The sequence below is a fragment of the Cloeon dipterum genome, chromosome 1 (genome assembly GCF_949628265.1).
Source record: "Cloeon dipterum chromosome 1, ieCloDipt1.1, whole genome shotgun sequence".
Taxonomy (NCBI): Eukaryota; Metazoa; Arthropoda; class Insecta; order Ephemeroptera; family Baetidae; genus Cloeon; species Cloeon dipterum.
The window spans coordinates 27,168,964-27,196,377 of record NC_088786.1 but is presented as its reverse complement, the minus strand read 5'-3'; the positions used below and the strand labels follow the sequence as shown (position 1 = coordinate 27,196,377).

The window sequence follows — 27,414 nt, the reverse complement described above, 5'->3', positions numbered from 1 at the left end:
GTCTCAAATAGAAAATGAACTGCAGACAAGTTTTTTAAACTCTCTGCTCTTGCTTTTTTCTTTTCTCTAACACAATATGTGCGAGGCTAAAATTTTATTTTTCAGTGAAGTTGCTTGGTCTCCTGACGCTGCAGAAATTTTATAATGAATTCTCTAACTAAAAAAATTTACACTTTAATCCTTAACCGTACATGATTTTTGCGTAAAAGTCATGGATTAAAATAATTAAAAAAAAAATAATAACCGAACAGTACTCTGGTCTCTGAATCAACCGAGTTTGAAATTTAAGTCTCGACTGAAATTTGAGCTGATTATATATAATATATATCCATTTTAGGAACACTTTCCCCCAGTTTGGCACACTCTCTTACAAATCCGAGTAAAAAAATTAATCGCCAAGGCTCAAAAGAAAAAAGGCTAAATTTACGCCCTATTACGATTGCTTTTACAAATCGGTTCCGTTATGGTATAGTCCATGCAGTATCTGAGAGCTGAGAGGGATTAAGAAAATCTAGCAATATTTAACTGAAACAGCATTTATGATGTGTTAGTTCTAATTATAATTTAAAGAAATATAATACTTCTATCCTGATCATTTCATTCTGTATAAAGAATTGTACACATAATCGGTACAAGTCGTAAAAATTAAGTAAATTATGATATACCACCGAAACGAAAACATAAAATTTTATTTCGCGGTGAGAATCGTATGTTTATTTTTATCATTAGGTCAAATATTTACAGTACAATCCTTTGAATCGTGTTAAAAATCGTGCCGGTCAAATCAATATAGCACGTGTAAAGCACGTATTTAAATCATGGAATTTTATTGATAGTTTTGACACAATCATTACACACCTCAAAATTCATTTTTGTCTTCGCGTTCAGAGGGGCGGGCTATCATGATAGCAGAAATTTGAACTGAAGGGTTTCATGTCAACATAGGAGCAATGAGAGCTAAATATTTTTAAAATGTTTCCGCGTGGGTCGTTTTGCACCGTTAAGGTCGTCATTCACCATAAAAAATTTGACAGGGGGATTTTTTACAAATTGAAAACATTCAATGATGCACAGAGCGTAAACCATGAGATTTCCAAACAATACTTTCAACTGCTTAAGCACAATATCATTTGAGTAAAAACGGCAAGTACATATGACATGACATGTGTTGTCACAATCTGCTAAAATATAAAGTGGGAAAACTTTCTTGCTTCAAATTTCATTTTATTCTTAAACAAATATTTTTACAATAAAGATCAATCACATAATATAATTGTCATATTATCATGCGCGTTGCTTTGGAGTTTATTAGATGATATTCAAATTTTTATCAGAACAAGGAACCAAAAATAATCTCCGATTTAAGACACTTATTTTCATTAAAAAGAAAATTATTGGCTGATTGTCTCCTACAAAATTAAACTTAGTTTGTTTTTATAAATGATAAATTACTTAAAAAATGCTTTTATTGAAATTCAATTGAAACGCTGTTTTTCTCAGGCTAATTATATTTTGAAAAACATCTGAAATTACATCCCCTTGTGCTTAGTTGGCAACAAAAACAAAATTTGAATAGGCAATATATATTTGATCGATTTTAAACACGATGTTCCCTAATTTTGCAGAGTCATCAGAAACCTACATTAATCAAACGTCACCATTCGTTTTTGCTACAGACTTGAGGATTAGTTTTCCTTAAAAAAAGTTCATTTAAATTATCAGCTCAAAATAATGTCAACATTTATGCCCGTCACACGACCCATTGAAAATTTGCAAAATTTGCTCCAAAAAAACGGGACTTGGCTTCGCGCTATGTCATCCTCTCGCGCAAAAAGTGGCGGTCGGGGAAAACTCTAAGACCACCGATCTGTTCTCTCTGGCGAAGAAAACATTACTCGCCATCTCGTGGCAGAGCTCTGAAACTTTGATTTTCATTCAATCGGGCCTGAAACCGGAAATCCTGTCGTTCCGATTGACGTTCCATTCGATATTTTAATTTTCTCACCATTGGAACACAAGAACGCTCTTAATTTCTATGAAAACTTTTTTAATGGTTGAATTTTTGTTCTAAATCATATTTTGAATTAGTTAACATTACGAAAAATACAGCAGCGAATCTGACCATCAAGCTACCTCCTTGAACGAACTAAATGAGAAAATTAACATCTGCTGACAAAAACATTGAAAATATCGAAAATATTACGTCTGAGAAGGACTCTGTTTCGTAGATTTTGAAGTCTTAAACAAATGGCTGCAAGAGCTTCGCAAACAGGGCGTAAGTTAAAGAATTGCACTGTATAGAATTATTAAAATGTGCCAGACAAATTATTATTCATTGAAATTTGTTTTTAAAAAAACGTAGGACTTCGTTATTAACTTATAACATTCGCCCTTGTGTATGTAGTTTTCTCATCAGTTTGCCGTTTACGAATGACCCTGTAAACCCAAGACTCATGAATCGTGTTTTTCAGTGATGGCTCTGTGGAAGAAAGGGTGGAGTGAAATCCCAGAAGTTATGGGTTCTTCAGTTTTGGGTGTCATAGGTATAATTTTGGATTGTGTCTCTTCAATGATTGAATTTTTTTCAATTTGCCTTCCTATTTTCTGAATTAAATATTTTTCTTAAATATAATTCTCCTCGTGTGAAAGAAATTATTCAGTAAGTACAAGACAAACAAGAAAACTAACGTACTATGGTTTTAGGAATTGCTGCTGCAGCTTATGGAATTAAGAAACACCGTGACAGCGACGGCGACAACAAGATTTATAAGAGTGAATACATCGTTTACAGACCAGATGACCCCAGAGTGAAGAATATCAAGCAATAATTTCCTTCCCCATTACTGTGAATAGCTGAAAATAAATGTAAGATTGTTAGTTTACAAGCAGAGCTTTTAATGACAATACCATTTCCATTTTTGTATATTCGCTTTGTTTATTTATATTCATGTTTGTGATAATAATGTGTATTATATAATAGACATTTGTAGATTTTTTCTGCAAGGTCTTTTCAAACAGAATGAAATTGCTCTATAATTTCGATCGGTAAAATCAAAATTGCCAATCACCATATTGAAGAAAAATATCAATTTTGCTTATCTGTCAACACCTCAGTCAAAAATGCATAGACGAAAATATGCAGTTCTGTTTCCAAGGCTTGCATTTTTTATATTTTATAAAACCAGTACTCATTTGACCTTGATTTTTCTCACAGCATTTTGCCCATAAAATGCAACATTTAACCCTCAAATAGTTTTAACACTTAAAGACTTCTGGTGACTCTTAATCAAGGAGATTTCAATGACATCCGTCAATGGTAAAAATCATCCATGAGCAACAGCCTCCATAACATGGACTGGAGATGTTTTGATATCGTAGCGCGTTTCTGATCAGAGAACATCGCAAAAAAGATTAGCGACACATACAATATACAACGAACAAACATTTTAAACTTGAACCCTGGGTAAAACTAATCAACAGAGAAATTTATCTGGCGAAACAGAGCTTAAGTTACCTTCTCACTTTGGGCTTTGTTTTGCCAAATTTAATTAAAGGACCTATAGGAAAACCACAATCAAAGGAACCTGTTATCATATGAAATGACGTCCAACCCTTTTGAGGCTAAAAAATATAATCACAATGAATTTATGTCACTTGGAAAATGCAACTAAAATTGCTCCAGAATGACTGTGCAAACCAAAGCAAAACAGAATGTGGCTGAGACTTTGCTGCCGTAACGAGGGGGAGATCAAAGTCAGACTGTAGCAAGATTGCTGAGGAAATGTACAAGGTACATGTATAACGGGTTCGGTGCGTTTCCAGTTCGTTCATTGCAACTCGTCGTCAGAGCTTAGCAGCATTGACTTTTCCGTGTGTTGCTGGTTGCTGATGGTGCTCACACTTGTGCGGTTGGTCTGTTTCTTGGTCGGAGGTTGGGGTGCCACGTTCGGGTCGGTGGGTGCTGCTTCGTACTCCAGGTCGTAATTAGAATTCCGTGTGCCTCTGTGCGTCGTGCCACCCCCTTCAAAACAAGCGCAACCACCACCATGAACACCACGTCGAGCATGATTATTTCAGGGAAATACAGGGTTCTGAACCAGCAGGTTGCTGATGATTTTTTAATCTAAGAGACGAAAAATCTAAAACTTAAAGATCGCATGTTTCTAGGGCCAAAAGATCCACATTGAACTTAATTGCGTCTTCATTTAACTCAAACTCATGAATCATGTCATCATGTGAAGTTTTATTTATATTGCACTGGCCCTGAAAATTTAATGACTAACTTGCTGGCACCTGCAGGTTTTTTCCAACCCTGGTGATAGAGGATTGATGCTAAAATGGCCTTCATGCTTTAGAAAAAAAGATTTATAATTCAATAGTGAAGCAGGCCAAACATGCAAGCGACAGACAGAGAAGAATTTGCTTGAATTTAATTATGTCTGTATTTAAAATTATTTTCAGCCAATCGCATATATTATCTTCACTTTCAAGTTCACACGGTAAGGATGTTGAATCATGCAATCAATGCAAAACAGCATCGCAACAAAATAAGCACTTCAGGGTCAGGAGTAACGAAATAAATCCAAAATTTGAACTATTTTTGACACCTATATTATTGAAACTATATTTAATAAGAAGTACCACATTCAGGAGCGTGCATCTCGATTCTTAGGCACGCAAAACTTAAAATAGTCTTTAACAATAATTTTACAACAAAAATCTTGTTCTTCTATTAGTAGTAAGAGTAATAGTTTCTATATATTGCGCTGATAATACTGTTAACATTCGAAGGCAATAAATATATTCACGGCATTTGTTCAGATTTCGACTAAGCATGATGCTAAGGAAGGGGCCATACACAGACTTAAAATCACTACACTAGCGTAAGCTTGTACCAATATTTCGGAAAACGAACATTGAAATTCAGAGGTGCTCAAGAGTATGAAAAAATAGAAAAAATTGTTTAACCCCAACAGCAATTTGACCTCTCAATATCCACTTGAGAAGATATTAATTATCATATTTATTTATGAAAATTGCACTAAACTTGCACCTCTACGTAAGGCCCACACTTCACAAATTTAGGGTGTTTGGTCTATAAAAATGATACAAAAAATTACGTAACTTATTCCATACTTAAATATTTTTGAAATTGTTTTTAACTAATCAATATAACAAAGACAGCCATCGAAGGAGAACGATTAGATAATGGGAGAAATCTGTAAAGGAGCAGGGTGAGTACAGGCAGGGACCAAGCAAACACAGACGGGCATCTCACAGCTTCTCATAAGGCGTTTGGCTTGAGCCAACTTCTGCAACAACAGGGCATGCGAACAACATGAGCAAAAAGGTAACGACACGTTCCCAAGTCACACGAAATTGTTTTAAATCTGAAAATTTTGTCCTTATGATATTTCGAAGAAGATTGTTTGTTTGAGGATGGTTGTGATACATTTAGTTCCGTTGTTGAAAAGTTTTAACTTTTGGGCTTCAATTCAAGTGACCAAATAGATAAATTTGATAGCTCAACAGTAGTGTCCCAAATTGAATAGCCTTTTAATGAAATTGTCATAATATGCGTTAATAATTTGTGTTTGTTGCCAACACTACAAATTTTTCCACAAGTTTAGGACACTTCTTGTGCTCAGACTTTGGGGTCAACTATGCTGCTGAGCTTTTTTGCCGTGAAGGCTAATAATAAAGATCGGATCTGTTTGTGAAGGCAGAAGATAGCCAGTTAAATTCCAAAATAAGTAATTTCTATTCCCGATCACCTTTTCAGATACACTCAGCAAGTCGAATAAAGATTCATTTGTCTAGTAAGCAGAAGCATGACATAGAGATTGAACCAAAATCTGAGCAGAATAGTGTCATAGAACTGTACAAATTACATATTGTTGCCTTCAAACACCGACTTATATTGATAGCTAAACGACAATTCATTGGAAATCACAGTCTGTGACCTTGTATTAAAACGAGTCAAAACAGTTTTTTTTCTGATAGTACGATATGGTCACGACCTAATTTTGGCTGTTTATATTAACTCTGTTCAGGAAAGGAATAAACTTTTTACAATATTTTTAAACCGAATCCCAAAGTTAAGATATTAAACTAGCTTAATTATAATATTTTAAATATAATTTTGAATGGAAAAAATTATGTCTAGCAAGTAGCGTTGGTAAAAATATATCAAACTAAGCAAGGATACTAGCTGAAAGGAACAAAACTCGTTGGCCAGCAGCCGCATGCACGTCTTCAGTCAAATCATGCTGCATTAGTACTTCTTACCAGAGCTGTACTGTGTGTACTGTTGGTACTGCGGGTGAAAATTGTGGATGGCATCGGTCATGATGTCGCGAGGGTTCATCGTTTCCTTTAAGCTAGACGAGATGCTGTGCATGGTGACGGAGCGGCCGCTCGCGTCCCGCAGGCAGCCCTGCGCGTACACCGTGTGCGGGAAGGCGAACCTCAGCGCGACGGCGGCAAAGAACATCTCAATGCAGATCAGGAAGTTCTGGTAGCCGGCGGAAACTGTACCTGCACTGGTCGGCATGCCTGAGCTGTCGATGATCGGGGCGATCGCGCCCGCTTTTTCCAACACAGCCAGCAGGACGCCTATGACTCAAAATCAGTGAGAGCTGCTACTAACTGGTTCCGCGGCCACTCACCTTGCCAGAAGGACAGGAAAATGATGGACTTGACGGTGCAGAACTTGAGGACAGGGTCAAAGGGTGTGAGGAGGTCTCTAGTCGCAAAGTAAAAGAGGAAGAGTCCGTACAAAGCTAAGCTGACAGACACGTTGTAGATCATTGTGATGTAGAAGTAGCCCTTTGCAAAGCTGTTGAAATAAGACATTTTGAGTGAACTAAACGTAAAAAGACATTTAAATAAGCATATTTCTTGAATTTGTTTCGAGACTCTTATTTGGATTTCAGGTGAAATTGACCGACTGCCACACTGCTTGCAATGTTTTGTAGCTAATTGTATGTGCCAACATTTACTTTTTATCTGCTCAGAAATGCTGTTGCCAGTTTGAACAGAGTGGATTCTAACAATTTGCACAAAGCCTAGCTTGGTTCAAAGTGTATTTTACTTCACTTTGCTTATTATGCGCATCATGTGAATTCCACAGCTATGACTACTGTTTTTTGACTTTGCAGTTAAAAAGGCAACAGTTAAGGATATTGTGACACGCATGCAGGAAATTATATCTATAAAAACAATGCACACAGGAAGAAAAATTTTGCTACTAAGCACAATTTTTAAAAATTAATGAACCGGATTTGCAAATTCAGAAAGTTGTGTTACTTGAGACACACAAATTATATACAATAATTATTTTCATTTGGAGGAAATCATCAAAATGATTGAATAAACGATACTACAAAAAATGGGTTCCAGCATGCTAAACAGTAGTACAAATTTCATTTGAGCACAGTTCCTCACAAATTAACAGAAATTATGCTTAGAAGGAAACCCCTTAAATAAACACAATTATTTCTTTCCCAATGACAAGTGGCGAATGGCCAAATATTTTCAAAGCCCAGATTGTGTGTGACTTACCTCCAATCACCGTCGTGGTATTTGCCAAAGGCCTGCAAAATGATGATGATGAGGGCCATCAAAGGCTTGACGAGGCAGAATTGGAGGGTGGCCTGTTTGCAGAAGCGGAGGAATCCTATTGTATAGGTCTTTCCAACTAGGCAGCAGGTGCCGTAAGTGCACGACGAACGGATGGGTTTGCCACGGATTTCACTCATGATGTTTCCTTCGCCGCCCAAATATTCGTAACATAAGCTCAAGAAGCTGTAGATCACGAACGCTGGAAAAGCGAGCCAAAGTTAAAAATATCACATTTGCGTATGTTATAGAAATGCGAGACATGAGATTGCCGTTGTTATGCTTTCCAATGGCTTCGCAGTTGCTAATTTTGATAGCTTTTGTTTACCTTCATAGCAGTCACGAACTGTGAAGAAGTAAACATAATAGCTCTCATTGTTGAAGAACATCAAACTGAGCCAGGAATAGAAGCCGTAAATAGGCACAATGAACAGAATCCGCACAATCCAGCGCTGTTCAGAAGGGTTGCTGTACCACCTCAGATGCTGGTAAATCTGGAAACAATCAAATATCTACGTTGCTTATCTTGGATCAAAAAACTTCAGCGTTGCATTCTGCAAATAATTTAACTCCCCAGAATCACGTCAAAATTAATGGAAGTAGCTGTTATTCAACCTAAATTATTATATTTCAAAACGATACAAAAGTCAAAAACAAATTATGATGTAGAAGTTAACGAATTAAACTTGGAAATTTCGAAGCTTATTACCTGGTGGCAAGTGAGAACTAGAGCGACCCATACAAAGGCCCCTGCGATGCCCTGCGCGGTCTTTGTTTGGAGAAAAATCGGCTCGATTGTCGAGTTGTCCTGAGGCTCAGCTGTGGACGAAACGATGACGGATGCCGTCGAGGACAACACACTCAGAGTGCTACTTAACGGGCTAGGTGTGCTGGACGACATTTCTCTGCAACAGTAAAAACCTTATCTATCTGTGAGCTCTCACCAACATAACTGACGACGAGTTCAGTTTCAATCCAATTCGTATAAGTAGACAACAAAACACTTAAAATAATACGATCAAATGTGATGTGTTTTAAAATATTATGTGTTGAAAAATAAAATAATACACATAATACCTTTCCCATTGAAATAAGTAATGTATGTATGTATGTATTATTATATTCGCAATTATATCAATATTTATGTTTTCATAAAGCGGAAAGCTTTTCAAGATAATGTATTTGTGAGCATTAAAGTTTAACTTACAAATAGAAACTGAAATTATTTATAATTACACAGAGGAAAACAGCTGCTTTTTCGATTGGGAATTGAGTTTGTTAAATAGATAAACATAACCAATCTATATTATATTGCTCATTTCCGTGTCAGTATAAAAAGTGAAAGGGCGAAAAAGTGATGACACAGAGATGTGTATGTATTTTGATGTTGCGAACAAAATCACTCACCAGTTGAGTTCAGTTGAAAACTACCACAGTTTCTAACAATACAGGATGCAGCAAACGTCAAACGCGTAATTCATGAATCAGACATAAATGTGTGACGGTACATAAATTCACTATCAAGGGAAGGACACACAGATAACGATAGGCAATGTCAAAATAATTTGGAAAAATCAACATAACAACTCGATTGGTGCACCTACGTTGTTGGCTTTCAGCTGCGATGGTGCCTTAGAGATCGAAGAGCTGCATGACTCCTGCGGGCCACCCTCGTTTCGAATCGGCCCGACTGAATTTGCAAAAGTTGCTAAGTGCGCTCTAAAGATAACAAGTGGCAAGCAGTACTGCAAAACAGAATGGTGTCCAACGATGATGTAGGTCAGCTGGTATTGGTACGTCAAACTTTACGCCTGGGAAGCGGAACACCAGTCACCGCTGCAGCGCCAAATTCAAAAATTCCCGCAGAGCAGTGTTTCATGGCAATGAGAAAAGAGCAAAAACTGATGTTTAGTTGAAATGAAGTAATGATTCTCTGATTTCACGAAAATAACCTTTTCAGTCCATTTTATGGCTCATGTATGTAACAAGGTGAACAGCTTTCTTAACTTCTAGGATATTTCACAGCTTTTTAGTTTTCATTTGAGGTATAATAAAAAAGTATGAAAATATTAAATGGTGAGAATTTTTGTATTATTTAGAGAAAAGATTAACACTAGACTTTGATTGCTGTAAATATTATTTCGACGCCTTTAAGAAATGGCAAAATTGATTGGTGTGTTTCATGCAGTAGTGGCAGCATTAGTATTTTTTAAAGTTTATAATTGAAAAATCACGCGGATCCTGACAAAGTATTGGTTTATTATTCATTTCAAATAGTAATTGACGAAGATCAGCTCAAACCTGAGGGAATTTCCTCACTTCTTGCGAAATAAAAGCAGTACTCAAAATTAAGACCAGCAAGGTCTGAACTGCAAAAAAACAGTTTGAGAAGGAATGTGGGTCAGCGTGAGCACCTCTCAATTCTTTTTGGAGGTAATCATCTTGGTTGGTTTTACGATGAACTTTGACGCAGGTTTCATCAATGGCTTTTAAAAAGAATGCAATTATTAATTTGAATACGAAAAATTTCAGTCTTACTTTGGGTTTGTCGTTCTGTGCTTCCTCTTCCTTAGTATCTTCAGATAATTTCATGCTTTCATTCTTGGCTATGATCGAGCCAAGTAGCCTGTTTAATGCATTCGCTCTTACTGGCGTCATTTGACAAATATCAATACTAGCAACTGGAGCTGCAAGATTGTTTAGGGCAGGGGCTAAACATACGAGAAATTGGGAATTCATTTATTTGGTAAGAATAGGATTTCCAAATCAATTCACCTGAAGGTAATGGAATAGCCGCGCCCTCTTCTTTTTCCTTGCAATTCTCCAGATCAAGCTTGGCCTTTCCCAATTGAGCCTCGAGTGCAGTGATTTCAGCCACTTTCATGTTTAACTTCCTCTTGGCTCGAATCACAGCTTCCTCAGCCAGCAAGTTAGACATTTCCATTGAGCGTATTTTCGACTCGAGCTCATTTTCCCTTTTCCTGCAGCACATTAAATTTCAATGGATTAACAAATGTAGGAAGACATAAGCTTTCAATACTTCTGGTCTTCCATCAATAATTTGACCCACTGGTGATTTTCCAAGGATTTTGGGATGCGGTCTCCAATTGATTTCAAGGCATCCATTTCACACTTTGCGAGTTTCTCAGTCAAACACTGTGGACAAGGATGAATTAAAATCTACGAAGCTCAAAAGGTCGGTTTATGTAACCACCTTGACTTTTTCCTTCAATTTGCCAACCAGTTTTTCTTCAGACTGATCCAACATGGTGTTGCCAAATACCAAGTCATCCCACTTGCGGTGTAAAGAGAAATTTTGAACCTAACAAATTTAGACACAAATTTAGTTCAAATTACAAAATTCTATCAGCATTTTTAACCTTCAAGGCTTGGATCTCGCTCTTGGCGACTGCAAGGTCTCTGTAAGCCTGCTCCGCACCGCGTTTGGTGTTTTTCAGGGCAGCAAGTGCTTTCACACGGTTATCTTCCACCTCCGAAAACAGAGAGTTGCCTCTTTCTTTGTTTGCCTCTGGTTCCACTTCAGCAACTGGCTGCTTATATAGCATGAGCTCATTTTGCAAAAAGATGGCCTCTTCCTCTTTTTCCTGTCAATATGTGTCAATAAAACTGCTTATAGTGTTGCTTAACCACACCAAAATACCTCAAATTTCTCTCGCAGCGTCTGCAGCTCAATTTTCAGGTTTTCAACAGTAGATTCTAAATGGCACAAGGATCTGGTTTTCTCATTTAGCTCTTGATTCAGTCCTTTAATTGTTTCCTCATATCTGGAACAGCTTTCTTGATGCACAAGCTCAAAATTGGACAAGTCATGCTGCACAAGAATTAAAAATTAATTTAGCATAAAATCACATAAGGCGATCACAACCTTAGCCAAGGACAAATCACTGTTCAAAGTTTCGTCTTGATTTGCTGCTGTAGCAAGTTCCAGTTCTTTGGCATTGTTTCTCAGCTGCAACTGGAGTGCTTCAAGTTTCTCCTGAAGGGCTTCAATTTGATCATCCTACATACATGATTATTTTTATTAATTTTGACTGTTAAATAACTATAAGGTCAAACCTTATCAGATGAGTCAACTGGTTTGCTTGCATTCTTCAATTTTTCTCTCAACGCTTTTATTTCGCCTTCTTTATCCGCGATTTCCTTTGTGCAGGTCTCGTTATCTTCTTTCAAATCAATGCAAAGTTTGTCACTTTGCCCCAATTTCATTTTCAATGCATGGTTTTCTTGAGTTTTTTCCTAACGTAATTAAAAATTAGGAATTTTTACTTCAGAGACTACCAAAATTTCACCTCCAGCGCCTTGATGTATTCAAATATCTTGGACTTGAGCTGATTTTCGTCGAGGTTTTCCACTTCAAGATTCATTTTCTAGGAGAGGTGAAAATATTCTACAGGGCAGTTGATGGGGCGACGGAAGAGTAAAATATTCGGTTCAGGAGCGTGAAGCATGTAGTGCACCCAGCCAGGACTTTGTTGCACTCCCAGGTTGCGCCACTCAGTTTCTGTCATCAAGTGCGTCGTAGGTACTTTGGGAGTTAGTTCTGGAGGCAACTGGACGTGTCTGTACTCGAACTGGTCGTCAGTGTATCTCTCAGAATATCTTATATCATCAACTGGCATTGCCTGGAATCCAAAATATTCTGTTGGTATTTTTCAGAAAAAAATAATTACATATACACATTGTTGTTTGTTTGGCGACCTGATGCCAGGAAAAACTTTTTATAACAAACCTATTCGAGTTTGCGAGTGATCGTGACCAGTGACAGCAAAAATGATTCATAAATCATAAGTCAGAAGTGTTGATGGATTTCTGAAATTCTAAATTTCATAGAACCGGGCGAGAATGTTGAAATCAGAATACCTTTGTGGTGTGTTCTGCTGTGTTGTGGCTGAAATTGTATAATAATTCCAGATGCGGAAGGCCGGCTGCCTGGATTTTGGCGGGATTTTTCTCACAACATTCACAGACCTGGTATCTGTGAGTAGTTTTACGAAGTGAAGATAGATGTCATTTTGGTCGTGAAAGTCGGTTTGCTGTTGAAATAAGGGCTAGGGTAGGCGCAGGTTAGGCGGTTGGGGAAAATTATGAGAAGCGGATGAGGAAAAATGGGAGGGCTGAATTGGCGGAATATATAGCGATGGTTAAAATTTGACTGAAAACTAACCTCCATAAATTGATAAATTTTTATCCAGTTGAAATAATTTAATTAATTTTTTTCTCTATTTTAATTACATTTTTATTAGGTAATTTTACAGTCTTATAGTGAAATTAAATTGTGTGTTTATAAGCTGTTGAAATAAATAATATACAATTTAAGAAAGTAAAACAATGACGTGACGTGGCTGACGTGAGAAATGAAAAATATTTTATTTTAAAAAATGTAGTGTGTGTGTGTGTGTGTGTGGGCTAAACCTGGGCACATGAGCCACAACTAATTTTTAGACTGAATAACACGTTCCAAACGGTTTCCAAATAAATACTGTAGCCACGTATAATTTATTTCAATGTAATAAGTGTTCGCTTTCCTCATATTGTTTGGAGCACGACCACTTTTGAAGTGTGTTCTTATTCCCGCTCCCTGTTGATTTTCCAGAGATCGAGAGCTAGGGTATAACTTTGCTCAACGTAAGACTTGCGTCTAGTAAGTAGATTTCCCCTGATCTTTTGACGTTGCAATCGCGAGTCTCACTCTATGATCAATCAGGTGCAAAGTTCCCTTTATACGGTGCGAGCGTTACATATTTCGGCTCAAGTGCTATGATAGGCGGAAAGCGTTGAGAGGTGCAATCATATTTTCCCCAGCCGAGCAGAGTATGTGCCCATTTGGCTTTGTGTGAGTAGTGCACTTCCATCAAATGCTAGCAGCAGGAAATTCAATCAGAGAAGTGTCCCAGAGGAGCCTTTTTATCTATCAAAGAGCGAGAATAACCATAACTAGCTTCCTCTCTCTGCTCTCCCTTATTTTCCGTGTCGTGCGGTCGGTCGGTCGTTCGCTGCTCTCTTTCTTTAAATCTATGTAAATTTGTAGAGATCCAAGAGGCAAAGTGGGACAAAAAAGTCCACTGCTTGATTTTCTTGTAGTTCTTTAGAAATTGAAACGAACTCAAAATGCTTCAAGGAATTTATTGTTCGAAGTGTATCAGTTTTTAATAAATTCAAAACAATATAGCCAAAACTCAAATATAAGTTGTATTAAGTTCTTTATAATTTTAACTCTATCACTAGCACTAGACTTCCAGACGGGTTTTTATTTTTTGGCAAAAGAAATAATAATGGTTATATTGTTTTTGTTGGATCAAAATAGGTTAATTCTCATTCAATTTCATTTCATTTCTCCAATAATAGGTCAAAGTACACCTTTCAAATCTAATTTTTCCTGTTGATGCCACAAGTAGTATCAAGGAGAAAAAAGCTCATGTCCAGGATATGCTTTAGACGGTACTTGAGTTTGTACCGCAGGACTTACACGCCCTTGAGAAGTTTCAACGGAATTAGGAAAAACCGTTTGTGTAAAATTGTTCACTGTCTTGGAGAATTTCCAACTTCAAATCCTTATTCAAGACCAGATTGGTTATGTCCCTGACACTTTATGTAATTCTTAATTTCAGTTTTTTTTTAAGAAATTAAAGGGGTCAGAGGTTCCCTCAAGTTGAAGTTTGAAAAATACGACGCAGTTTAACATTTCCCTTGCTCTCCCCCTGGAACAAAAATTACTGGGTATAGGTCTTAAAATTTGAAATAAACCTTCACGCATGCACTCAAAAACTCAAACAGATCAAATTTATTTTTGGGCTGAAAAATCTTTTAGAAAATTGTAAGAAATTGCATAAACCAAAAGTTTGCATTCTTGCGAATTTTATCCGATATTTAGAAGCGGATTTTAACTGTTATTATAGTCACTATAGTATATATTTTTGGCAATTCATAAAGGATTTTTAGACGTTTTTAAATGTGGTTCAATTGGCTGGAAATTTCATGATTCATGCACATATGGTGATCCCGTCACGATTGACTCAGATAAATAGTTGATCAGTCTAAATTTGTCTAAATCTATTGATATGAAGCTCAAGAAACAGTCTAGCTACTCTCGTAATGATAAGTTAAAAAAAAAGTTTTCTTCAAATATTTGTCATTTTTTCATTTGAAGAATAGCGCTTCATTTTTATTGGGGACGTTTTGAATTCCAAAGAGCATATTACTTGAACTATAACTTCCACACGCCAAAAATGTTTTTGTGGGGAATATTTTTGCCTTGCACAAACACACATTGTGCCAAAAATCTGCTCTGTCCGCGGAGGAAGTTTATATATTCAAATCTCTCATTCGGTTTAGCCGTGCGCTGCTGCGGTCTGAAATCCCACTGCTGCGAGGAGTGTATTCAATTAAGCCGGCTGGCGGTGGCGGCGGCGGCAGGAGAGGGTTTAAAATAAAATTTGTAATTCTTATCAACAAAACAAGCCGTGTCGTTTCTCATAAATAAATCGCACCGTGTTCACGTGGGTCTAGCAGCAAAAATCATCTAGCTCTCTCGCCACAGCAGCTGAGCAGGCCAAATAAAGCCGATTAGGGGCGAGATGTGTTTTTGTCTTCTCTCTGCACGCGCCCGCGCGCCTCTTCATTATTATATTTCGCTAAACCGTGGCAGACACACACACACACACACGAGCTTGCTGCTTGAGCTGTACGAATCCGACTTGGATTCATTTGCATGAAAATGGTATCATTTTTACTTTGGCAGACGTTGTTAATGGATTATCTCTTGGAATATGAGAGTCTGATCTAAATGTTCTTTTTAATGACAAACGTAAGCGAATTTACGAGTCACAAGCCAGTTTTAGAAAAAAAAACTTAAGTATTTCTGTGGGGTAGGGTGCTTTGATATTAGGAATAAAGTTTTGTTTTGATCCTTCAAGTGTAAATGTAAACAAAATGGATTTTGTAAAATTATTTTGACAATTTTGCTGATTGATAACTACTGGAAATCTATGCCTGCATGACTACATTTGTTTTGATTTATATCTAAATAATGGGAAGTATAAACTTGATTTTAAAGTAAAATACCACTTTCATTTCACGTGTTATAATTGCTTATGGTTCGACACGCACACCTCTGTACGTCCACCGATATTTTAGATTTTCCATCTTTCTTCAACAGGAACTTCGTTGTACAGACTTTCGCACCCTTGCAAGTTTGTAGGAAGAGTTAACAAACAAATAATGCGAGCAGTAAAGAAAATTGCCAGTGTGGAATGTTTTCTGTGTTTGTTGGTTCATTGAAACCATCCAAACCCCACTTTGGAGATGTCCGCAGAAACTCGAGATTGCTCAAGGAGCATTATTTGGACCATATAGTTAATTATTAAACGATGGTTTGGTTTATTTTTATTTTTTACGTTTATAAATGTTAGCAATCATGAACATGCCACTTTATTATCTGCCCTGTTAATATGCAGTTTTCACCAGGATGCATCTATTTCAACAACACACTAAATAAATGTTAAAGGTCTTCAGAGAAACCACAAAGATTCAAAAGATGAAACTTAAATCTATATAAGATTTTTTATAGTGTCTTTTGCACTCTTTGCCAAAGGCTCAAATTTCGCCATGGCACGAATACAGAAAATAATTTCTAGATTCTGCATATCCATTGGATGAATTATAAATAAACTATTAAGAGTTCCAACCATCAGAATTATAATCTGCTATAGGAAAAATCACACCAAATGGGGGATTTAATTTATTTTAGAATCCATTCTAATTTTAGCATTGTCCATTGTAAAATATATTTTAATTTATCAGCAAAGTTATTTTGCGTTCAAACACATTTAAACAACCAAGAAAATATTTCTCCGTGTTTCATTGATGTCCTGGCAACAAAAATCAATAAAATATCAGTTATTTTCTGAAACTGCTATGCACCACATAGCGAAAAGATGGTAGAACGCAAAAAATATTTCACGGCAGATGTAATAAAAAACGACGCAAGAAGGGAGGCTGATAAGAAACAAATAAGCTGTGGCCGTGAGTAAAATCGCCGATTGTGAGTGTGCGGCGCGCACACTTGACAAAATCCCATGCATGCTTTACGTCCACGAGGGTTTGAGCGATGCTCATAATTCCCGGCGCACATAATGTATATCTATCTCACACCACGGCTGCAGAGATTGTGGCGAGCCAGCTCTCTATTTTATTGTTGTAGTTGAGATCGAGGTTGCCGATAAAGCAGAAATAAGCTCCCCAAACAAAAAATGTTGACTCGGCGCATTTCGATGCCACGCTATAGCTTTGTGTTAGTTTTGCGCCTGAATTGCGCTATACTTTGGTCTGCAGGCTGTGGCTGTGCCATGCACACCACACACACACACACACTCTCCCATCACAGACAGCTTTTTCTCTTTGCGATCAGTCTGCGGCAAAAATATAATTATACCGTCAGATCGTATCGCTGTCTCAATTTATTCGCGATCAAATCGTGGCGCATAATCCCGCGCAGGAGTTGCTGTTCGTGTTTTTTCCCAGCAGCAGATTATTTTGTTCCTTCAGTAGCAACATGCAGGGGGCTGTTGTGATATTTGTTGCACTGAATATATTGCGCAACATTCTCTTCAATATCCTACTCCATGCAACCGTTCAATAAAATCCTATGCTGTGTTTGATTCATGATTTGACGTTTATGCACAATCCAAATCATGGCAAATGAGCTAATGTCATTAGCGCTGCTATATGAAATGAAAAAATAAACTTCATATTTCCAAGGAAAACCGATTTATTTATAGATGATAGAACTTACGGGAATCTGATTTTCAAATCCACGAGCGGAAAGTGACAAACATTTGTTTGCCAGCCAGGTCTTTGATGCAATTTGATAGCAATTGTGTGACAAAACAAAGGTTGAGAACTCGTATTGAGGCGGGCACTCGTGAAAATAAGTATACATTACTTTTATCTATGCTCCGCCGTTTTATCCAATATGTTCGATGGAGAAAACTCGCTCCAGCTCCATATCTTCAATGTGTCTTTGCAAGAAATATGCCGCCTGCTCAGCTTCCTATATCAGTATAAATAATAGCACACACCGCCCTCTTACACGAAGAGAAGATGAACGTATAGCACTTGGGAAGGACAGCAAAAAATTCGCAACCCTGTCCCCAGCAGTGTCATGTGGACTGGATTCGATCGAGAATAATGCTTCAACATAATTAAACATCAGTTAAAAAGTTCATAATAGAATCAAAAGTTTTTATTTCTTTTCGGTATAAACTAAAATGAAAAGCAAATTTAATCAAAAGAAATGTGAAACTGAGAGAATGATTAATAAAAAACATGACATTTATAGTTAAACAGAAATTTGCCGATTTGACTTACAGTTGCCATTTTGTAGTTTTCTGAACTCTACATATCAATGTTTATTTCTTTACTCAACTTTCTGGTTTGGCAGTGAAGGACGAACTGACGAAAATTTCCTCTCCCCATTCCTCTACCACATTAGATAGGTCCCATAGTCCCATTCAAAGGGAGCGTAGGCTTCATTCCCAGTCCTTAATTGTCACGTTTTTTTGGTGAATTTTTTTTAATTTTCGCGATGAAAGACATATTTGGTTTGATTTATTGCATTTAACTCTCCCCCACACGTCAGAACCACCTAGTGCTTTTTAATCTAGAAACAGTAGTTCCTACTTTCTAGTCCTCTTTACTTCTGAAGATTAACTCATTTTTATTTATTTATTTGTGATTCAGCTCAACATCATGTAATTTTTTTAAATTAAAATTTGAAATAATTTGGGCTTCTTATTGTTACTACACACATGTTGGTGAGTTCTAGAGACACGCGCGAATAACAGTTTTCATTATTGGATTTGCAAGGGTGACATTTTAAAATTTGACAAAAACGATATACAATACCCTATCTCAAGATTTAACTCAAGATTTTTATTTTTCTGTCTTGATTTTTCACTCAAATCTCACGTTGATTAAAAACAATCAACATTTATTTTTATTCAAAATACAAGCTTATACATCAGTAATACTAGTGGCAATGCGAGCACATACGATAGGTTCAGTTAATGAAACGTGACTGGAGAGAGCAGCAGCTGTTTTCTGCCTTAACCAGAACAACAGCGATAAATGGAAATGCAAAATCGAGATGCAGGCTCTTTGACAAAAGAAGGGCGTTAATTTTGCTCCGTGCTCAAATCACGCGGGGGTAGGGGGAGGGAAGCCGAGTTGGCCGCGCTTTATCATTCAATACGGGTTTGGCCATATTGTTAAGTACACGAGGGATTTTTTGATAATGAGGTGAAATTAAGAGAGGGTAACAGCCATCTGTCGTCTGACAAGGGTGTTCGTATATTGCGCGAGCTTTCGAGTTTCTGTGTACTTGTCGATGCAGTCGAACCGACAATGCACCCTTAACCACATATGTGCAGAACCTGCTGGCATTGTTCGCTCCGTACTCTTTTGTGCACCTCACTGACGGCCGGGGATATTCGTTCGCTATTCATACGCAATAAACACGGCACCTGTTTTTAAATAACAAAGTAATTGGAAACTTCTGTACAGCTCGGCGGAGCAGTGCAAACTGTGCGGTTGCTTTGGGTGGAAGCCAAAAGCGGTGGAGGTTTATTTGATATTAAAAATTAGGAATGATAATAGGTCTTTCAAACTTCACTAATGAAGATTGCCTTTCTCTGGGCTGTTTCAAGTATTTCTTGTTGTTTAATGTAGTGCACAACCATCGCAATTTTTATATGACAATTTTTTTATTCAATTGTTATTGCAAAACTGAAGCATTCAACGCCTGAGATAAACAAAAACAAGGATGGTTTCCTAGTTAAACTTAAAAATTAACAATTTTAGAAATATAAACTTCAACAACCATCTAGAGATCTTTAAAGTGATTTCTCTTTGATCGCGAGATCGATTGTGTGTGGATATTATTAATTTCCAAGTTACGAAAAAAATATTTATTAATAAATCTGTTTTACGAAATAAATACTTTGCACCTATACTAAAATATTACAATTTACCCAGAGCAGCATACCGTCAGAATTTACAAGAAAATAAATTAAAATATTTATGATTAATGTAAAGATTAGCTCTGTCTTCTAATTAAAATAATCTTAAGTTTTAATAAGAAACACGCCATTGAAGTCAAGCGAAAAAACAGGAACAGCACCGTATTTATTTTTTATGATGTATTTGGTAGTATTTGCCTTTTTAAAGTTGCTCATTCCTCCTTCAAGTTTTGCACATTGGAGAGAAAAGTTGTTGCTTTATTCAAACTGCAGCAAAACAGGCATACAAAACAATTTACTCAAAATGGACCACTTGCTAATAGGAGGTAATGCAATATATATTTTTTTGTAATTGTCCTACTGTAAAAAAAAGATCCTCCGTAAATATGATTGACACAATCATTGCCAGATTTGTATTGTTTTATAATAAGTTTTTATCGTGGTTAGCGTACTTTTATTTAAAAATGTGGTACACTTTTCAATATTTCACGGCGTAGTAAGGAGACAGTGTTCTTACAAAGAACCAAAAGAAAAAGATGCACTTTTACTCCAGTATATCTAGCGCATTCAGGTTTTAACAGAGTCACAAAAATAGTGTAACAGATGTGCAGTGCTTATCGCCGTGCGGGCACTCAATGAGATGCGGCGCGAGGGTCCATTCGAGGGAGGTTGCTCATTATTATTTTTTGCGTCACCCTCCCCATGGCAGTGCAGGGGTGGCTGCTGAGTGAGCTCTGAAACTCTCCGAGCGCCCCCGACCGAGCTCGTTGTCTCTCTCTAGAATTGCCAAGCAAGCCCAATTAAAAGGCAATGTATTAACCATATGCGCCAAGTAACCACATAAACACCCTTTGTCAAGCCGAGCATGACGTAACGCACCTTCTGCTCCGACAATCCACATCTTTTCAAACGATTGTCGGCATCAGAGCATTCAGAGTGCGCTGCCGGCCTTTCGCCCCGCGCGACCCGAGTAAAACGCAAAGTGGTTTGCCTATTTCAACCGGCTCGAATTAAAATCTGCCGCGGTCCCCCGGCGGCCCCCGGAGAGAACGCAATATTGCACTGAAAGCTGAGCTAATTTTAAAAGTAAGCAAGTGTTTTTTTTACTGTGGACTCCATTCTACATTTAAAATTTGTAGATTAAGTTTCGTTCATACCGCGGTGAATTGGCCGATGTATATTTTGTTGCATTATTAAGAAACTGCAGGCCATTTTTGGCCAACGGTAAAATTGGCCCAATTCACTATTGTAGCATTGATTCTGAACACAGTCACGTGTTCAGGGTGACGTCAGCTTATTCACTTTGAGCTCCATGGTTAAAAAAATGAATTCAGCCAATTTAAGATTCAAAATTTGATTGAATTGCGTACCAGCAGGGTAACTCTGCCCCATACATCCCCACATAAAAAATGAAACAAATAAATAACAAAAATAAAAGTAGAATAATTACCATTGGCCAAAAAAGCCCTCCGCGGACCTACTTTACAATCAACCAATTTTATTTAAAAAAATTGCCATCTTTGAATTTTAATTACAGTACGTAAGCGCAAAAATTTATGTGATGATTGAATTAAAAATAAAACATCTTCCCCCTCTTGTCCTTCTTCTATCTGAAAATAAAATTTATCTGGCCTTTTCGTTCAGTTCGGAATAATTGTTTCAAAAGGTACAGGTCATTTTTAGCCGCAAAGAAAAAAATAATCTATGAACTCAATCAACTGCGAATATATTTTTTAATCTTAACAAATTTATTCATCTTATAAAGTGGGTACCAAATATATGAGTCTTGTGGCTTGCTTCAAAGTAGATTTTTCTTCAGATCGTACTGCAGCTGTGTGTTGTGTTTTTTCTCTGCAGCCATATCGACCATTGGATACCCCCGGCAGCATAAGTTTTTTGCAGTGCAGTGTGTGTATCGGCAAGTGGCCACGCGTGGCGCCGAGAAAATAATTTCGAAGGCAGCCAGAGGGCAGCAATTTTGTTCCTCTCCGCCCACCTTGATGGATATGCCTGGGAACAAGAGAGTGAAAGTCAATTTCCAATTTAATGAAATGATGTCACACCATCATGATGGATAACGGCCGGGCGGAAGCAAGTTGCTCCTGGCTGTCAAGCAGCTCCCCAGTCTTTCTTTGTTTTGGGCAGAAAGTGTGTGCACCGACTCCGGTGGTGGGTTCAAATGTAATCATTACACTGTAAGATTGGCTACCGGGTCCGCTGGGATATCTCGAGCAGGCAGCGAGCGAGAAAAGCGAGAGACTCCTCGACTCGCCGCCCCTGCCCGCTAACAATCAATCCTGTAACAAACCCCAAAGGCATCGCGGATATAGAGCGATCAAAAACCCATCTGGGGTCTTTTCTAGGCGCGTTTGTTTTACATCAGCGTAATACATCTTTGAAGCTAAACAGCAGCATATCTCACCCGGCTGCCTTTTTTATGTAAAGCAGAGTTTTATGGGAAAGTGCGAGCTGAAAACCCATTACGCCGACCGAACAATATTGGCGTCTTTTTCCATTTTTATAAGCCCGGTGTTGCGGTGTTGTGCAACAAATAGCTAAAGGCGCGTTCGACGCTAGAGCGAGAGAGCGATTTCACGTTCCATTAGGGTGCAACAACCACCAAAACTCTTGCCAACTTCGTGTTTAGAGACTAAAATACGAAATATATTGCGTATTGGGTGTGCAGCCAATATTTTTCAACTCCTTGACAAAGTAATGTTCTGATTTAATCGTTACCAACGTGTTGTATACACACAAAAAAGCAACACGATATTGTGTAAATTTTTTATTTATATTGTATATTTCTCAGATGAACCATTTTTGGCCTTTTTTCAATAAAAAATATTGAAAGGAAAATATCGAGTCAAGAAAGAGAGAATGTGTCTCCGTCTCCATCCTAATAAAAAAGGAACTTATAGAGAGTTTGTTGTGCCACTCTTTGGCCCGTTACTGACCTTAGAGGCGCTATCAAAAGGCTGTAGAATCAGCAAGCACAACCGAGAAGAGCGAGGAAAATTAAAAGATAGGGACCCATTTGAACCAATTAAAATGTTTTATTGCCACAATAAGAGTAAAATTGTTGTTGTTGTCTTAAAATATTTAATCTCAATATTTTAGGAGAGAGAAATTTTAAATCGAAACTGACGTTTACGAGCTGAAGCAGATATTGACTTTTTTACTTCCAAGATTTTCATTTCCGTTGACTTGCATACCATAATTAAGCTTATGGTCACAATAAAGCATCCGTAATCGACCCAGATTTTTCGGTATCCGTGCATGATCAACTAAAATTGAAAGGGAGCTATTTTATATGACAGAAACATGTTCACGGTGCAACGCTTGTAATGGTTTTCATTATTTAATTTGTAACCAATCATTCCTGCGCGAGGGACGACTGCGAGAGCGCAAATCTATATTATGCATGATAAACTAATCAACTCTTACTGATTTCCTCGATAGTGATCAGCATAATCAAAACTTTACCTTAATAGGCCTTAAATGTTAAAATTTATCTTCTCGGATTGCACTTTTTGTGTCGATAATTCATTAATTTTCTTTTCATTCATTATAAAATAATAATTCTGTAAGTGAGACAAAATTCTTTATTTGGTCCTTTGTTAGGTCTGGTTGATGCATGTGAATTTTTATGCAATCTGACATTAAAAATACAACCGTTCTTCTGACTTTGATGACTCATGGCATGACATTAACCCTTGTTTTGTACGTTGTTGACAGTTTTTCACAATCATTTTGATATTAATATAAAAAGCATTAAACTTTCACTTTCGTCAGCATCTTTTGAAACCTGAAAGTGCTTGTTAAGCGTGGCATCGCAGAGCGTGAAACGAATCAATCTCGCGTATCGACACTGAAACAGCTCTAGCAAAAAATATAAAAGCATTTGTCTGATGTGTAAACAATATTTATTATGTTTAGTGCTGCTGCTGCAGCTTTCAAAAGTATGAGTTTCGCATCGCAACTTTTGTTTTCCCTTCATCAAATTGGATTCAAATTGAAATAAATCTCGGCATGGGCGAAAAATCTTGCCGCGCGCGCCACTTGTGATTTATGTCTTCAATTGAGTTTATGGCAGCCGCACCATGAAACAGCACTTTTGTAAAATATTTTCGCCAAGCAGCGGCACGTCGGAGGAAGCTTGCTAACGCAAATCGAACTATTTGTTTCAATTAAGAGCCGTTTAAAAAAGGCAGCGTGCTCTGTTCACGCTACAAGTAATCTCGGCGAGGCGAAAAAACGAACTCGTCTGCAGCGCTTGCATTGTCATTAGCGAGCTTTTAGCGCCCAATCATTAATAACCGCGCGACTGATGCCGAATTGATTGAGCAGTGATGAATTGTATATGCACGCGAAGAGAGAGAGAGAGAGAGAGAGCAAGGGTCGGAGTGCTGATGCTTTCCCTGCGATTTTTCGCTTCGCACGGGCGTCTGTCTGATATATCTGCGATGACAGACGACTGTTTAATACAAAAAGCAGAGCATGTAGCCAACCCATTCGTCCACCCTCGCACACATGCGGACGTTTCAAATTCAAACGGAGCGTAAACTTTCGAATGTTAGTCCGCGAGAAATTTGATTTGTGTAACGTTCCATTTCACATTGCTCGGTGGCTTTTATAAAAATTGCTGACTCGAACAGGCTCCACTTGGATGTTGGCACGCCCGGAAAAGGTCGAATTTATTTATTAAAATTCGACGAGAAATAAAAGGGAATTCCTCTGCTAATGAATGTGAAACCGATTCGGGAAAAGTCCCACAAATCGCTCAGCGAATCTGGCGAACTGGAAAATTGCCAAAATTCAGCTCTTAGCTTTTTTGAAAGATCCGCGGATTGGGCAGAATCCCAAAGCAGCCATCCGCGTTATGCGCAACGGGCGAAATCGACACACACATTCATTAAATTGCATTTTAAATGTACCATAATAATCACATTACGTGAAAAGTAAGTGTGTACATAGCCGCGCCGAAGCGATATATTTGTCTATTGCGCGCGGGTGTACGGCGTTTGGAGTGGGAGCTGCTGGCTGGGGTGAGGGTTGAGCATGCGGTGATTTTGTTCCAAGCTGTAAATACATCTGCTGTAGCATAGGGATGCGAGACGAGCACCCCATTGGATGCCGCCGCTTCTGCTGGTCCAACCCTCCAACCCTTATTGGGGGTGGGTGTTGTTCCAGAAGCTCAGCCGGCCCTGTCGGCGACCGCTTCAGTGTGCTCACACCCGCCGCACCGAAAGCACAAAAGCCGGCAAGTGCGCCTTCTCAACCATCTGGTGAGTTCCCTTTCAAGCTCGTCGGCAGGCAACCTGTCCGACTCGAACGACGCGCGGGCTGCCAACCACTTATTCTCTCGTTTGTTGCTCTTTTATTTAGTTTGATATTTTATAAAAATTTGTTCAAACGTGTGTATGAACGTGTGTTATGAGGAGGCTTAATTAAATCATTAAATGAAGGTAAAATTTTCACTCTTTATTTCAGGCCCAATTAAATGAGTCCAATTTTAATTTTTTAAACCTGTGAATATCGTTTTTTGATAAGGAATTTTAATTCAAGGTTTTAAACTAATATCGTTCAATATCTTAATCCTCAACTAATTCAAATAAGAGTTCCCACCCTATTTCCTTGGCAATAGACAAAATAAAAAATAAATATAATCTCATGGAATTGAACACCAACTCAATCAATGAGAATAGTTAAGAAATGTGTAAATTTTTTTGGAATAAATATGAAGAGACCGTTAATCAATTTCTATTAAAAAACAAGCACTCTAAAAAACAAACAGAAAAATTAAATCTAGAGTTTATAATAACCACGAATTTTCTGTTCAATAGCCTTTTTAGACTTTTTAGTTTCATAAATTTGTTGTAATTGAGGACTATTTAATGAAATATATTAATTATCACGTTTTCTCATACTGACAGTTTCCAATTTTTTTGATTCCAGATATCAGAATGACTATGGATTTGCAGCAGCGATCCAGAGAACTATGCTCAGGTTACAGCGACAATGGCCGCAGAACGAACAGTCCAAGCAGCACCCTGAAATCAGCCGTCGGTTTGACGACAACTCCGGCCGCCGTGAAGCGGAGCTTCGACGTCGCATTCCTGGTGGCGCCAGACACCAAAAACTCGAGGCGGGAACCTCCCGTAGAGGACCTGAGCAGGAAGAGCGCTTTCACGAAGGTCAACGGCAAAGAGTCCCCTGAGCATTCATCATACGAAGGGAGTCTCACGCCGAAGCACTTCCAACATCAGCAGCAGAAGGTGTTCCAGAACTATGCGCTGCCTCCATCGAATTTCATCCTCAACTCGGGCAGGGACAAACTGCTGAGCAGCTACCTGGGCAAGCCTCGCTCGGGCTACCCCTACTCCGGCGAGAAGGAGCTGCTGAACATCGCGGCCACACACCCACTGCTCTACCCTGCCGAGGCGTACATCTCGGCCGCCTACCCCTACTCGAACTTCATGTCGGCGGCGGCGGCGCCGTCGCCGCCGGCCCACCAGGCGCCGAGCCTGCCGCGGCCGAGCACGTCGACCACGATCAGCCACAGCCCGCCGGCCAGCTTCCTGTCGGTGGCCGTGTCGCCCGTGTCGTCGCTGCTGCCGCCGTCGCTGGCCGCCCTCAGCCTGCCGGCGCAGAACGTGTGCGCCAAGTGCAACCTGAGCTTCCGCATGACCTCCGACCTGGTGTACCACATGCGTTCGCACCACAAGCACGAGGCCGGCGACCCCCTCAAGCGCAAGCGGGAGGAGAAACTCAAGTGCCCCGTGTGCAGCGAGAGCTTCCGCGAGCGGCACCACCTGACACGTCACATGACCGCCCACCAGGACAAGGCCGGCGACAGGGTCGACGGCGGCGCCGAGCTGCTGCTCAACGCGGCGACGCCCAAGTGACGCCAGCCGGCAGCCAAAAGGGTGCCGTCGGCCGCCCAACTCGTGCTGCGACACTCGCTCGGCCAGTTCCGCGATTAGGAGCGAGAATGACTTCGCTAATTGGTTAATCAGATTAAGCATATTAAATAACACTAACTTGTGTGTTACGACAATGTTATACTCGACGTCGACCACGACCAAGCTTGTACCCCTCTTTGTTACGAACATTTGCCAATCAAATGTTATTAACTAGTTTTTAGAGTGATGAAATCTTCCCACGCACACACACAGATACACCTTATCGCACGCGCCAAATGCCTAGCTGAGTAGTACACGGATTAAGTGCATGTGAGATGAATATTAATTAAAGACGACGCACCCGCCGCCAGAGAAATTAACCTTCCCCCTTTGAAAGCAGTTATGCAAAATTATCACACTTTCCATCGTTCCGTTGCCCACTAGACCGTTATCAATGTTGAATGTGCTCTCTAGTCATGGTGAACTAATATTCGAGATGCTCTCTTTGTGTTAAATGTGATCATACCACGATGTGACTATGTCGAATTAATTGATTTCCCCTGGACATGAATTGTTCTTGACTCTTTCATGTATAATTGTGATTTAGACATAATTAACAATAAAAATACGTACCTAGAAATCTAACCCTTGCCTGTATTTTAATTTACAAAAACAACTTGTTATATGATAACTCTGCAAATCCGCACATAGCACTAAACACACAATAATTAAACGCACAAGCGGAAAGATTTAGTATTATTTCATCGATCTCATCGGGTGAGTTGCTGCTGTTAGTTCCGCATTTCTGCCTCCATTGTTTTATACGCTGTAGCCAGCACACAAAACCGATTGAAGTT

General features: G+C 38.7%; 5 protein-coding genes across 10 annotated transcripts; 2 read left to right on the top strand and 3 right to left on the bottom strand.

Moving 5' to 3' along the window:
* Positions 1-2,117: 2,117 nt before the first annotated feature.
* NdufA3 (NADH:ubiquinone oxidoreductase subunit A3) lies at positions 2,118-2,885 on the top strand. Its single transcript, XM_065482256.1, has 3 exons — positions 2,118-2,275; positions 2,472-2,543; positions 2,704-2,885. Exons 1-3 carry the CDS (start codon positions 2,248-2,250, stop codon positions 2,826-2,828), a joined length of 225 nt encoding a protein of 74 aa, XP_065338328.1. The 5' UTR covers positions 2,118-2,247; the 3' UTR covers positions 2,829-2,885.
* Positions 2,886-2,972: 87 nt separating this feature from the next.
* On the bottom strand, positions 2,973-9,413 carry Tmep (Transmembrane endosomal protein). 4 transcript variants are annotated; one of them, XM_065482225.1, is made up of 7 exons: positions 9,225-9,413; positions 8,330-8,541; positions 7,949-8,114; positions 7,564-7,822; positions 6,669-6,838; positions 6,289-6,615; positions 2,973-4,021 (listed from the first exon to the last, which is right to left on the bottom strand). In XM_065482225.1, the coding sequence occupies exons 2-7, from the start codon at positions 8,519-8,521 to the stop codon at positions 3,828-3,830; spliced, it is 1,308 nt and encodes a 435-aa protein (XP_065338297.1). In that variant the 5' UTR covers positions 8,522-8,541; positions 9,225-9,413; the 3' UTR covers positions 2,973-3,827. The 4 variants fall into 4 exon arrangements, with proteins under 4 accessions (XP_065338297.1, XP_065338289.1, XP_065338306.1 ...); XM_065482217.1 differs by having other exon boundaries at positions 8,330-8,525; XM_065482234.1 differs by lacking the exon at positions 9,225-9,413 and adding an exon at positions 9,028-9,143 and having other exon boundaries at positions 8,330-8,525.
* A 446-nt stretch (positions 9,414-9,859) lies between these two features.
* Spindly (spindly) lies at positions 9,860-12,071 on the bottom strand. Of its 2 annotated transcripts, none has more exons than XM_065497170.1 (10): positions 11,931-12,071; positions 11,698-11,877; positions 11,507-11,641; positions 11,282-11,452; positions 11,001-11,225; positions 10,835-10,942; positions 10,661-10,776; positions 10,396-10,601; positions 10,159-10,331; positions 9,860-10,106 (listed from the first exon to the last, which is right to left on the bottom strand). In XM_065497170.1, the coding sequence occupies exons 1-10, from the start codon at positions 12,003-12,005 to the stop codon at positions 10,038-10,040; spliced, it is 1,458 nt and encodes a 485-aa protein (XP_065353242.1). In that variant the 5' UTR covers positions 12,006-12,071; the 3' UTR covers positions 9,860-10,037. The 2 variants fall into 2 exon arrangements, with proteins under 2 accessions (XP_065353242.1, XP_065353243.1); XM_065497171.1 differs by having other exon boundaries at positions 10,165-10,331.
* Positions 11,931-12,607, bottom strand: LOC135948099 (cyclin-dependent kinases regulatory subunit-like). Of its 2 annotated transcripts, XM_065497174.1 has the most exons (3): positions 12,502-12,583; positions 12,371-12,450; positions 11,931-12,263 (listed from the first exon to the last, which is right to left on the bottom strand). In XM_065497174.1, exon 3 carries the CDS (start codon positions 12,258-12,260, stop codon positions 12,009-12,011), a length of 252 nt encoding a protein of 83 aa, XP_065353246.1. In that variant the 5' UTR covers positions 12,261-12,263; positions 12,371-12,450; positions 12,502-12,583; the 3' UTR covers positions 11,931-12,008. The 2 variants fall into 2 exon arrangements, with proteins under 2 accessions (XP_065353246.1, XP_065353245.1); XM_065497173.1 differs by lacking the exon at positions 12,371-12,450 and having other exon boundaries at positions 12,502-12,607.
* An 11,990-nt stretch (positions 12,608-24,597) lies between these two features.
* LOC135933991 (zinc finger protein 488) lies at positions 24,598-27,200 on the top strand. Its single transcript, XM_065475477.1, has 2 exons — positions 24,598-24,940; positions 25,611-27,200. Exons 1-2 carry the CDS (start codon positions 24,763-24,765, stop codon positions 26,558-26,560), a joined length of 1,128 nt encoding a protein of 375 aa, XP_065331549.1. The 5' UTR covers positions 24,598-24,762; the 3' UTR covers positions 26,561-27,200.
* Positions 27,201-27,414: the final 214 nt, after the last annotated feature.